At 35.9% G+C, this 14003-nt stretch overlaps 1 protein-coding gene across 1 annotated transcript in view; it reads right to left on the reverse strand.

The window, feature by feature from the left end:
• Malrd1 (MAM and LDL receptor class A domain containing 1) overlaps positions 1-14003 on the reverse strand; it is a 602535-nt gene that overhangs the window by 458323 nt on the left and 130209 nt on the right. The window contains exons 14-15 of the mRNA XM_051205714.1: positions 479-631; positions 2-107 (exon numbers count right to left, since the gene is read on the reverse strand). Coding sequence (XP_051061671.1) covers positions 2-107; positions 479-631 — 259 coding nt within the window. The remainder of the gene's footprint in view (position 1; positions 108-478; positions 632-14003) is intronic.

Consider the following 14003-nt stretch of genomic DNA (forward strand, 5'->3'; position numbering starts at 1 on the left):
CCAGAAAGACAGTGTGCACCCAGGCCCTGTCTGGCTAAATGTGGGGCTCAGAAGTTTAGCAGTTTGAAGCAAGTTGCTGCTGTTCTTCAAAATGAACATGAAATGCCCTGTAGGGGTGTAAAACCGAAACATTAAGTTAACCTATGGATTCTGTGAGCAACAAGAGCTTTTCTCAACACTCTGCCAAGTAAGTTTCATGTGCCATTAAAATTAAAATTATTCAACAATGAAAATTCAATACCAATAGCAAAATCTGCCTCTGTATATACATCTATATTCAAATGATGTCAATAGCCAGTTGATAATTACAGTTTTTGCAGGCAAAAATGCACCAGTTCCAGTCATATTACCCACAAGGAAAACTTTTCTTGCAGACAGCACAACTGATTGTCAGTATCATCCTACATGCTGTGGTCTTCCTCTCCCGAGGTCCAAGTGGCAGTTTATAGAATTGTGTCAAACATCTCTAGAGTTTTACCTTGAGCTGTACCATAAGTGTGATCTCCAGGCGGGGCTTGTTGCTGAAAATCAGCAGAAAGAGCACTTTGGGAGCTCCACACCCAGTCAAAATGGTCACCGTCACTGGCTTCAAACCACCCACAACTGTTTGCTTCAAAGTCACAATCAGCAACTGAAGAAGAGAAATGAGATTTTTTTTTTATACAGCTTTCATGCACTCCACTGCATTGGGTAAGTAGTGCTCAAGTGGTTATGGTCCTCATTGTGCTCCTTTAGGTAGGGAGTCATGGAAGAAAAAGAGCTTTCCTGCTCTGAAAACAGGACATGCTTTGCATACTAGAAATGGAGAAGGAAGAGTCTCAGTTTTCCTAAATGTTCTTTCTGAGACAGAGCATCACTCAATCACATTGCTTCAGAAATTGCTAACATTTGCTACTTCACTCTAATAATGTGTCATTTCCCCTCCTTCAACACCAGTGGGGAGTTTATTTCTAAGAGCATTTTATATTAAATCAATGGACAACAGTCACTGATTCAGACACTGATACTGTTAAAAATCAAGATCTATTTTCTTTATCTGCTTAATGATTTTTATGGGGCCTGGTATTTGAAATACTGTTATGTATATCACCTGATCTGTGTATAAAAGAGAATGCCAGTTAACTTTCACATAGCCTTCTACAGAAGAAAGAGAAGAGAAAGAGTTGGGTCAGGAATAGAGGCTCTGAGCCACATGAGTGTAACACTAGTGTTAACTGTTACTAAGTACATGTACAAGAGACTCTGTGTTGCATACTTTGAACAATTCCACAACAGCTCTATGACACAAGGGATGAAGATAGTGTTTCTTTAGAAAGAATGAAAGGGAGTTTAGGATACAGTATACCATTTCACCAAGGCCACATATGGTCAAGGTGAAGAGTGGGATTAGACATCATATGGTATATACTTTTATACAACAGTTGAAAAGATAGGAAAAAGAAAATAAGCCAAAAGTCTGATCAGAATTTACTTAGTATAATATGCAGCAAGTAAAAAGGATACCCGGTTGTGATTGATCCATTTATATCCTTCACTATTGCCTACTTTTGGTCAAAGAGCTGTGTCTCCATTGTAAAAGGTGTGCAGGAAGAAGCAAATATTCTATAGATGAATGTATGAAGTATATGAAAGTACAAATTTTGCTAAGAGCATTTTAAGCTAATGAAGAATCATCTTCAATTTTGAAAATGTTATTAATGTGTGGGAATAACTAGAATGTCACATTTAATGGTTGATAGTTTCTTCAGAACATATAATATCAAAAATATGTTTGTTTTCTATTGAATTTCCTGCCCCAAATTTGACCAACATATCACTTCAACTCTTATTAAAATCAGGGGAATATGTAAAAGCATCTAAAATGATTTTAAATTTTGAGTACTTTAGTAAATAAAAGCCCTATTTCAGTTAGCAGACAAAACTAGAAATATGCATTATGAAGAATGAATTTCATACTTAAAATAGTGACTTCTCAAAGTTAGAATGGCTATGAAGCAAAATTAAATGGCACTCAAAATTGAAAATGAATAATAACCATGGGTTAAGAATAAAATGCAAAGAATGTTTAAATGTTTGCACTTTATCTCTATTTTAACTATATAATACACAAATAAAATATAAATGTGCATAGATTTGAAAATCTCCAAAATATGTAGATGTTATGTCAATCCCTGTGAAGCAAATGCTTTGATTCTTGCTTCAGACAAAAATTCATAAAAGGAGCTAAGAAATATTACTACAGAAATTTAGAAGGGAACACATTGTGTTGTTACTCTTTAATGTGTACCTCCTACAGCTACCTAGAGAGGAACTGTGATTTTCTGGTAACAAGGAACATGATGCTGTAGACATAGTGAATACTCCAATGTTAGTAGGGCTTGAAACAACACTGAGATAGTTCTTCAGTTTTCTTACAGCTGGCCCTTTCAACAACACTTTGGAAAAGGAATTAGAATTCCAGGAACATTAGCAGCATTATTCCCAATAGCCAAGATTTGGAAGTCAGGCAGGGATGACAGACGTCTCATGCCCTTGATTCCTTGTGGAATCCAGAACCATTGATCTCACAGAAGTTGAGACTAGGAGATGGCTACTAAATGGGAGAGAAGGACGGAATGGGCTAAGGTTGGCCATTGTTTAGTAAGCCATGGGTGGTGGGACAAGGCAAGAAGTCTTCATGAGCTATTGCTCTCCATTTTAAAGAAAACAAAAGAGTTTTGAATACTTTTACCGCAAAAATTGAAATAGTTAAGGAAAAAGATTTGATTTCCATTATTTTAATATAATTCAATGAATATGTATATTAAATAGTGAGTGGTACCACATAAACATATACAATTTTTAATGTAGCAATGAAGAATAATTTTAAAAGAAAGCAATTTTAATAGAAAAATGCTATTAAAACTCAATTTTGCTTTTCTACCATCCTTTATTCCGAAGTTCTTATGCACATTTAAAAAACATAATTACTTATAAATGCCATGATAAAATTCATCTCAAGACTAGCCATTAATAGCATATATACCTTACTGGAATAGCCATAGACAATTATGCATGTCAAAACCATTTCTGCCTGGGAAATGCAATACTCTGGGTGTACTTGAATAAGTGAGGTTCAAGGATTTGTCACTGCTCCTGGAGCATTATTGACTTCCTCAGTTTTCTCCACTGCATGCAAAACAACACTTCAGTCACCCCTTTAGTCAGAGTTCACTCGCAGGCAGCTTTGTGCTAGGAGCAGCTTCATTTTTAACAGAGGGCCTATTGACACACAGATTTCTGAAACTTATGCTTGTCGTTTCTATGGTTATGTATAGAAAGTTAATGACTCTACAATGGCTTTTAATTATTGGGAGAAAAATTACCTGAGTGGCCTATATTAATTATGTTAATTATAATTACATGTGTTGCCTCTGGGGAGAGGATGTTAGGAGATATTTGGTAGGCTGACAAATAGGTTCATCACTGTCAGTTTTGCAGCCATTTGCTGAGTAAGAAATCAAACTGGTGTAGTATCCAAGAACACCTTTGACAATAAGTATCCAGACTCAGATGCTGTCTCATTTTGGACTCACAATCTAGAACTTCTTTGGCAGTCTGAATGATCCCATTTGTACTTAACGAGAGGGATAATCATAAAATATAATGAAGGAGAATTCTGAACTAATAATTTGGGCAACACACAAAACTTTAGAACCCCATAGGAGGAAATGTGTCCTAATGTGTAATGATGTTGAACACATCCTTTTATATTAGCCACATAGGCAGAGGTCCATGTTGAGTTTAGAAGATAGTAAGCAGTGCTGTGAACAATAATTTTGAAAAGTTAAGATTTGGGACTGGAGAGATGATGGTTCAAGAGTTTAGAGGACTTGCTGCTCTTTCCAATGACCTTGGGCTGATTCCTTGAACCCACATGGTGGGTCACTACATTCTGTTAACCCAATTTCAAAGGACCTAACATCCTCTCCTGGCATCCTTGGGTACCAGAAAAACATGTGGTGTGCAAGCATTCCTGTAGGAAAAACACCCAAATGCATAAGAATTAATTAAAATAAACTTACAAGTTAGTATCTATTGCTCCTTTAAATGCCACCACTGTAGATCATAGATATCTCAGGCAACAGCCATTGATTCTGTGTCAAAAACATCTTGAAACACCTGCCATCTTATTCAATTCCCAAGAAATAACTCAGAGATATCACTGTAGTTTAAAAATACTTGATGAAATTTAACTGTGAGAGGGGATAAGGTGGCACACTCTGACTGCTTATAGCAATCAGAAGACAGCTTTCAAGAGTCCAATCTCCTCTTTTGGTAAAAATGTCAGTGAACACAAAGACCTACAACTCTTCAATATGCAGAAAATAAGAGTCCTTGGAGTGCTTAAGCATACATGGGACATTTATACCACAGACCTTCCCCTTAAGGCTCATGTTTCTTCTGGGAAGAGGGGACAAAAAAATTGTAAGAGCCAAAGGCAGTAGGTATGTTTAAGAAAACAGTGCCTTCCAGACACTACAGTGAAGATGCACATATGAATCCACAGTGATTGTTATGGCATGCACACTCCAGTCAGACAAAATCCCAGAACAGAAGATAAGGTAGACAAAAAATACAGCACTAGCTGAAGAACTTTCATGACTTGACAGCTTCTGGGACAGGAGAATCAGTTTTCTTCAATAGTGTGACCCCTTGTATATTGGCTCCACTCCATAGCAAGCCCCCACCTTAGAGAAGTTGGATAACAGAAATTGAACTTGATGTGTTTAAGAGAGATAGAGAGTGTCCACAAACTTGGGTGGGTAGTGGCATTGGAGTAGATCTGGAAGGAACTTGGGGAAAAGAGAGATAGTGAATATGATATGGTGTGTGTGTGGGTGGGGGTGGGGGTGGGTGTTTATGTATGAAATTCTCAAATATTAACAAAATATTATTTAAAATAATAGTTCTTAACAATTATAACATGCCAGTTGTAAACTACATAAACAAGTCTAAAAGATTAATTTATCCCTAGTGCAAAAATGGACTTTTGGATCCCATTCCTCATGGAGGCCTACTCTCTCAGCCTAGATACACTGGGGAGGGACTATGTCCTCCCCCAAATGATATGACAGACTTTGATGATCCCATATGGAAGGCCTCACTCTCCCTGAAGAATGGGTTGGGGGTCGGACAGGGGTGGTCAGTGGCGGGGGGTATGGGAGGATAGGAGGGAGACAAAACTGGGATTGGTATGTAAAATAAGATTGTTTCTAAATAATTTTTTAAAAAAGATTATTCTATGCTTCTTTTAAGATTTGTTTTCTTCTAAGGACTAGATAGATGACTCAGCAAGTAAAGTGCCTTTCATGTAAAGTGCCTGAGTTTGAACTTATTACCTACATACATATTTTTTATTGGAAGTATCTATAACCTTAATGCTAGAGCACGATGGGGGAGACAGGTGGATTCTTGTAAGGCACTGGTCAGCCAGAGCAGCTAAAACAATAGGTGGAGCTTCAACGAGAGAGAGAGAGAGAGAAAGAGAGTGAGAGAGAAAGAGACCCTGTCACAAAAATACAAGGTGGAGAATAGCCAAGAAAGACACCTGACAATGATCTCTGACCTACATGCATATATTTACACACTCATATGCATACTCAACAATACATGAATATATGCCACACACACACTGTCACACACACACATATGCACACACACACACACACAGTCACACATTTAACCATATACACACTGTCACATGTACACTATCTCACACACACTGTCTCACATAATCACACATACACAGTCATACACACACACACACACACACACACACACGCATGCGTGCACACACAGTAACACACTATTCCTCTAGCTTTCCTGAGCTTCTTGAAAGTTGCATAAGAATTAGAGTATTCCAGTAAGGTAGATTATGTTCACTGAGGTCAGGCTTTGACTTGGCAGTTATTATTTTAAAACTTAAGTTCATTTATACTGTGTCCCCTATTTTAGCATATGATCTCTATTTTTGAAATAATTTCAGTTTAGATTTTTATCATGCTTTCAAGTGATTATATGCTTGAAGTTAAGATAAGGCTGAAATAATTGAGCTCTGGACTTCATCAATAGTTAATATTCATTAACTATTTAAAATATAATATATAACAGGGAGATGTTATTTGCAAATGAACTATGAAATTAAAAAGAAGTCCATGTAAATGAATAGAAGGAATTAAACATTCTAAAGGAAAGCAAATGCATAAACAACCTAACAGCATTTGCTCTTCAAGATTACAGCATTTTAAACAATAATGGTTCCTTGTTTTATCTTGTATATATTTTAATATCTATAAATTCATGTTTATTTATCACTAAAATAAATTTAAAACACAAATGCTCCTATTAAAAGCTTATAACTATATTATGGTTTTAAAAGAATCCTGTGATATATCTAATACCGACTGTTTATAGACAATTCTCTAAGCATCTCTCATTATTTGGCACTCACCTATGATGGGATACAATCATCGATTATCCTATGTCCAAAACTGTCCTTTTAAGGATAATTAAATATTAAAGCCTACATGATATAAGCAAAATTTTTTATAAAATTCAATAATTAACATGTTGACTTGCAGTCCATTGTAAAAGATGTGGGCTACAAAGCTGGGATGCCCAACTGCTATGCAACATACTTCATATGCACATTCCCATGCAGTTCTGTGTTCCCAGCTTAAATGGACAAGGAAGACCAGCTCAGACATAACAGCCACACTGAGTATCATATCCTTAAATGACAAGGCCATCTGGGCCAGATACTAATTTCCCTCTTTCACCAGCATCCAAAGGAATCATAGCTTATAAAGTTGTTAGTTTATAGAAAGGGCAATATTCTAGAACCTAAACAGTTCTTGACATAGAGCATGTTAAACATAATATACATATTTATAATCTATTAGGAATCAATTAGGAATCTAGAATTTATAAGAACAAATGAATACCATGGGTTTCTTCATTCCTTTAATCATTCACTATCCATTCATTTGAAACACATGACAGAGAACATGTTAAATATCTATAAAGACATGAAGAGTAAGACTACAGTTGTAAGTAGAAAGGGGTAAAAATAATACAGACTGGAGAGATGGCTCAGTGGTTAAGAGCATTTGCTCCTCTTCAAGAGGAAATGGGTTCTATTTCCAGCACCCACATCATGGCTCACAATCTAAGTCCAGTTAGGGAACCAGACAATCTCTTCTGCCTGTGTTGGCACTAAGTTTGTTCAGTGGGCAAAGACATCTATAAAGTGATAATACCCATAATATTAAAAAGAAAAAAAAACAGTAGAAAAAAACTACCTTTTATACAGAGGAGCTAGAGAAGGTAGCATTAAATGAGGTATATAGAAAATAACTGATGATACGTAGATAAATAATGACACATAGATAGATCTATAGATAGATAGATGATAGATAGATGGATGGATGGATGGATAGATAGATGATAGATGCATAGATGATAGGTAGATGGTAGATTATCACCAGAACAATAAAGTGTCTAGTAAGTGTGTCTAAGAGAAAAGTGCTGCAGTTTAAAGAACACAATAAAAAATGTCTTTAGAGGAAAATGGATGGGGAAGGAAACACCTGGAGTAGTTGATGAGAAAGCAAGCCTACAGCTGTGTACAGACACTCACACAAGGGGGACAGCAAGAGTCTCAGAAGCCTTAAGAAAATAAATGTTTATATGTTATACATAGGAAAAGGGGAGGAAACAAGGAAGAGAAAAACTATGCATGATGAAATTAGATATATCTTCAACATTTAGATATAATATTCAATGAGATGAGAAACAAGTGAGATGTTTTAGGAGTGCAAGTGAAAAAATCTACATAAAACAATATTTTTATTTTATATGCTAAGTAAATTAGATTATATTTATGAACACATGCTTCATATATGGTTATATATATCATAAATTATTATATATGATATGTAAATGTATAATATAACATAAATAATATAACATAAATAAAATAAGAATATCACAAATATCTAGACAAGGAGGGAATACATGCTTGGGATTAAAAACCTGGAAAAAAGCTTATGTTTAAGTGCCTCATAGGCCCTAGAGGGGCTTCCATTATTCATGTTTTGCTAAATAGACATGTGCTCATTCTGTATTCTAATTACTATATATATATATATATATATATATATATATATATATATATATAGTGCTTTTCTAGCCTTGATCAAAAATTAATGTTAACTGATAGGGGTTAATTCAGATACTCCTGGATGGACAAGGTTCTGAGAATAAGTCACTGTTGAGTATTTGGTACTAAATAAGTATCTAGGTCAAATCCTCTAAGACCCAGGTAGCATTACAAGAGAGGCGGTGAAAACATTGTAAGAGCTAGAGGACAGGGCGAGGAGTGTAATGAAGTGCTGTTTTTAGCATATGATATGGATGTTACAATAATGAAGTCACAGGAGCTGTGGCTATCTACACACACATACACACACATACGAGACACACACTCGGGGCACACACAGGCATGCACGGGACACACGCACACACACACACTGAAACACACATAAACATACTGAAGCACACACGCACACACACAGAGAGAGAGAAAGGTGGGGAGAAAAAGAGAGAGATGAATATGGATGTAAAGTTCTTCCACAAAGTAACTTCAAGTTCAACTTAACAATTCCTAAAAAGATCATACACTATGATCAAATTGTTTAAGTCTAGGGATATAAGAACAATTGAACACAAATAACTCAACAATATAATATAAATAAATCCACAAACAATTATTACATAATCATCTTAATAGACAAGGAAAAGACTTGGCAAAAGTTAGAATTCTTTCATGATAAGTGCCCTGAAGAAAAACTAGATAATTGAAGGCTCACACCTCAACATACTAAAGAATCTAAAGAATACAACACACACACACACACACACACACACACACACACACACACACACACCATAGCCACTATGGGTTTTAAATCAGAAATAAGAAATGGATATCTACTATTCCAGTTCCTATTTTAATTTAGCACTGATAGTTTAGCCAGAGCATTACAAGAGAAAATAATAAGGATAGAAATGAGGTGAGGGTACACATTGTATCCTATGATACAAGGTGTAGTCTAAGAGATTCATATAAAGTCCCTCACAGAACAGGGAAGGGACAAGTCCCCCAGAGCACAGGGGAAGTGGGGGGTCAGCAAATGGAGAGAGAAGTAGGAGAAAACGAGGGGGAGGAAAGGAAAACATGTGCGACCAGGAAGATTGAGCCCGGTTAGGAATAGAAGACAGGGGAGAGAGAGAGAGAGAGAGAGAGAGAGAGAGAGAGAGAGAGAGAGAGAGAGAGAGAGAGAGAAACATAAAAGAGGGAGCCAATATTGGTTTGTAGATAAAATTGAACACAAAGAAAGGTCTAGAAAACTACAAGACTGTTGCCAACTAACAATTTGAGCTTCCGTGGAAAAGCTACCATAAATGCCCTTCCCGGATAGTGAGATCAACAACTAATTTATCTACGGAGCCCTCATCTAATGCCTGTTGGAAACAGGATCAAACACCCATACATAAACACTGAGTCGACCTAGAACCCAGATGCAGATGGAGAGGACAAGACCAGGCTGCAGAAACACATACAGACAGCTTACCTGAACAAGGAGGAGTTAACAAGCCACCAGACTGATAGCTGGGAAGCCAGCATGGGACTGACTCAGACCCCCCTGAATATGGGTCTCAGCCAGAAGGACTGAGCAGTCTAAGGGACCTCAGACAGTGGAGCCAGCATGTATCCCTGGTGTACAAAAGGACCTTGGGAACACATCCCCCATGGAGGGATAACTGCCTTAATCTAGAGACAGGAGAGAAGCCCTAGTCCCTACTTCACATGACCTGTCAGATCTACATGACCCCAACTGGATGGCATTCCCCTAGATATGGAATTGGGGTGGGGGATTGGAGGGAAGGAGAAAAGAGGGAGGGAGGGAAGGAGGGAGGGAGGGAGAGGGCACTGGGACCGACATGTAAAATAATAAATTAAATAAAAAACGCTTTGACTCCAAAATTTAAGTTCAAGGACAAGTTACTGGGAAAAAGGATTTCTATTTTTGTTTCCACAGAAAAGGAAAAGCTGTGGATTCCTTCCAGACTAATGTGGTTTGATCAAGCCAGACCGCCTGAAACAGAGTACCAGATGATCCTGCATTCAAAACAGCTGGACAAAGCAGCCTTACAGACTACAGCCAGGATTTCTGCATCTTCTTAGAATCTCCCATGACAGAGCCCCTTACCAGCAGGAAGTAGTTTGGAAAGAATGACGCCCAAATTCCCAAATATTGTCTATAAATGTTTCTTTTCATTTAAATGTACTTGGGTATATAAAATAAATTAAAAAAATAAAATAAAGAAATGAGGTGAGGGAGAAGTCAAATGCAACCCTCTCTTCAGACAATATGACCCTATAAGACTCTAAAGACCACTAAAAGACTGTCAGATTGAAAACAAAATTAAGCATTGCAGCAGGGTACAAAGTCAACAAACACAGGCCAAATATTTTTTCTTGTTTACCCATAGTGAACCTGCTGAGAAAGAAATCAAGGACACAACCCATTTACAACAGTCTCAAAGAGAACAGAAAATCTATTTTAACCATGGTGATTAAAAGGCCTCTACATAGAAAACTATAAAGTACCAAAGAGAGAAAATAAAGATGACACAGAAATAGTCACATTCCCATATCCATGACAGTTCAGGATAATTATTTTTAAAACTGTCATTTACCAAAATATTCTACAGATTTGGTAAAATCTCTATCAAAATAAAAATGACATTTTTCATAAAGACAGAATAAGCAAAACTAAAATATGTATTGGAGTATAAAATACCTGAATAGCAACCCTGAGCAATGAATTTCTAGGATTATTACAATATCCTATTTGAAATTATCCAACAGATCTGCAATAACTAAAGCAGAATGATATTGGCGCCAATTCCAGCATATGAACTTGTAACTGCATATACAACATTGAAAGTAGAACCTCTCCCTCCCAGTATAAAGATCAAGTCAGTTGGATCCAACTCCTTAACATGGTAGAGAAACACACAGGGAAACTTTCAAAATGTGGACACAGGCACAAGAACTCTGGATAGAACTTGAATAGCTCAGGAAATAAAAACAAGGACTGACAAATGAGATTTCACCAAACATCTTGCACACGCCAGTTCCAATGACACAACCCTTTAATCCAAGTACTCAGGAGGTAGAGGCTTGTGACTCTTTATGAGTTTGATGCCAGTATGGTCTATATAGTGAGTTTCAGGCCAGTCAAAGCTGCATAATAGGGCACTGTCTCCAAAACAAGCTGCATAAAATAGAAACTGAGAATTATGAGACATGAGAGAAAATATTTGCCAGTTATTAAACCAGAAAGGAGTTATTATTTAGGACATACAAATAATTAAAAACGTTAAACACCAGAAAAACGATCTAAACAACAAAGTGGCATGATGCAACATATTAATGAAATCTACTTTGTGCAATTAGTATGTGCTAATAAAATATTTTAAAATATAAAGTAGGGTGATAAAAAGAAATTTTATGTTCATGTACTGTTAATAGATATATAAAATGGCTTAGCTCCTATGGAAAAATTGCAAGTCCTCAAAAAACTTAGAACAATTTGAATCAATAGAGCTAAAGCAGTAATTCAAGTTTGGGCTATAGACTAGAAAGAATTCAAAGGATTCCTTGTGTAGTTATTTGTATACTGATTCTCATAGAAGCTTTATTCACAATGACCAGAAAGTAAGAGCAACTCAAGTTTCACACAAAGAAGAGTGAATAAACAAAAGGTAGAATATACATAACAAAGCTATTATACATTCTTTAATAAAAGGAAATTCTGGCATATGCTATAATACATGTAAATATTCAGGACATTATCTTATGTAAAATAGGCTAGTTACAATAGAAGGATGCTATTTAGCACATTTATATGAGGGGCTTATAGTACTGCAACTTGTATAGATAGACAACAGAATACTAGTTGCCTATGCGTAAAAGAAAAGAGAATAAATACTTATCATTTAATAGGGTTTCAGAGAGATTGGTGGGTATAGGAGATGGGTGATGCTAGTTCTGGAACATTGTGGATAAGCTAGCACTGCTTAACAGCACAGTATAGATGTTTAAGACTATAATTTGAGACCAAGAATAATTTAACTCAGGCTAACTATAGCTGAGAATGACCTTGAATTTCCCATTCCCCTGCCTCTACCTTCTTAGGGCTGCTATTATAACTATTCACATCTATGGTTATACATAGCGCTGGAGATACAACTCCTGGCTACAAACCCAAAGGTATGTACTCTATTAACTCACATAATTAGCTATTAAATTTTATATTATATGTATTCTATCATCATGAAGATAAACACAAGCAGGAGAAAACAGAAATTAAAGACTTAAGATTCCATTCCTGATTTAAAGACAGAGCATACATGAAAAAGAATATAGACAAGTCAAGAGAATGAAGAAACCCTAAACAGTGAGTAAACATATGAAACAAGGACCTTGGTGTTGCAGCCACACTGAATCCAGTTATGTTAACAACCTGAAGAGAACTGGTTATTTTTGAAGTCTCAAGACCAAAGTAATACCAACACATATGTTGATTACAATCTTTGAAGCACTAAGCTAAGAAGCAAGTCACACCACCCTGTGAGTCTGATGTCCAGCACTATGAGATAGAGCTGTTCTACTGTGTATGCAAACTGTTTCCAGAATCCCTTCCTCAATGCCTCTCACCTGCTCATTCCAATATCCTTGAGTGTTCAAATCACCAATATAAAATGGCATGGTTATTTCCCTAAAACCTGAATATATCCTCCAACATGCTTTGAACCATGTATAATTACAATATAAACATAATGTATATATAATATTTAAGAGGAATAGTGCAAGCATGAAATTTTGATTCAAATATTCTTGTTCTGCAATTAGCTGAATCAGTACATGCCGGACCAGTAGATGAAAGAACCAATTTTCATAAATGAGTGTTGTAATCAGTCATTACTTTTGTAGTAGTTAGTCACATACAGTGAAAATCTCATAGATGAATAGAAAATAAACACTCTGGTAACAATGGCAAAAGAATTGGCAGGTGCTGTCTTCAAAATTCTAAATATAATACCTCATTTTTATCTGATTCTTATTCTATTATATTACAGAGGACTAAAAATGATTCTTTGCAGACAACATTTTATTTTAGTTTAATTACTTGAATGATTCTTTTTCCAGCCAGTAACAGTATGGTATGCCTACACAGGACTCCCTTTGAGTACTTCAGCATTTCTAGTACTACTTGAAATCAGAATTTATATCCTTTTAGTTTTGTAAAATCTAAGGAATATGCTCCAAATGTTTCTTTAGTCCCAAGATATATGGTGAGTTCCTTAAAGACATCAAAGAGAAGGCCAGTCTGCTTGATAAAGATAACACACAATATAATTGGGAAAGGAAATAGATGTAATAATAAATAATTTTTAAAATGGAGGCACGTAGTATCATAAAATAAAAGTAAACTAATAAATGACATTAAAGATATGAAAGTACTAATTAGGCTGGACTGGAGTTGGACCTTAAAAATTGTTAAGTTCAAAGTAAGTGGTTTGGAGGTAGCTGAAGGGTTGCTTAATAAAGGGCCTAAAAATTGTGGTGAACCTCAGTGCTAAATTAACCCAGTCCTCTTCAAATTATCTTCAAATTATTATTATTTGGGGTTTCTCCAAGAAGTACAAAATATCAGAGATCATTTACTAAGTATGATAAAGAGATCATTTATTTTACAAATACCTGATTAGTAAAAAATTGACTTGTCATGGAAAGAAAAAAATAAACTCTAAAAGCAAATCACTATGATGGTGGATAAGTTAGTCATCGATCTCATTATCAGGGAAGGGCATGTATGGTAGCCTTT

Source organism: Phodopus roborovskii, unplaced genomic scaffold, assembly GCF_943737965.1.
Source record: "Phodopus roborovskii unplaced genomic scaffold, PHOROB, whole genome shotgun sequence".
Classification (NCBI taxonomy): Eukaryota; Metazoa; Chordata; class Mammalia; order Rodentia; family Cricetidae; genus Phodopus; species Phodopus roborovskii.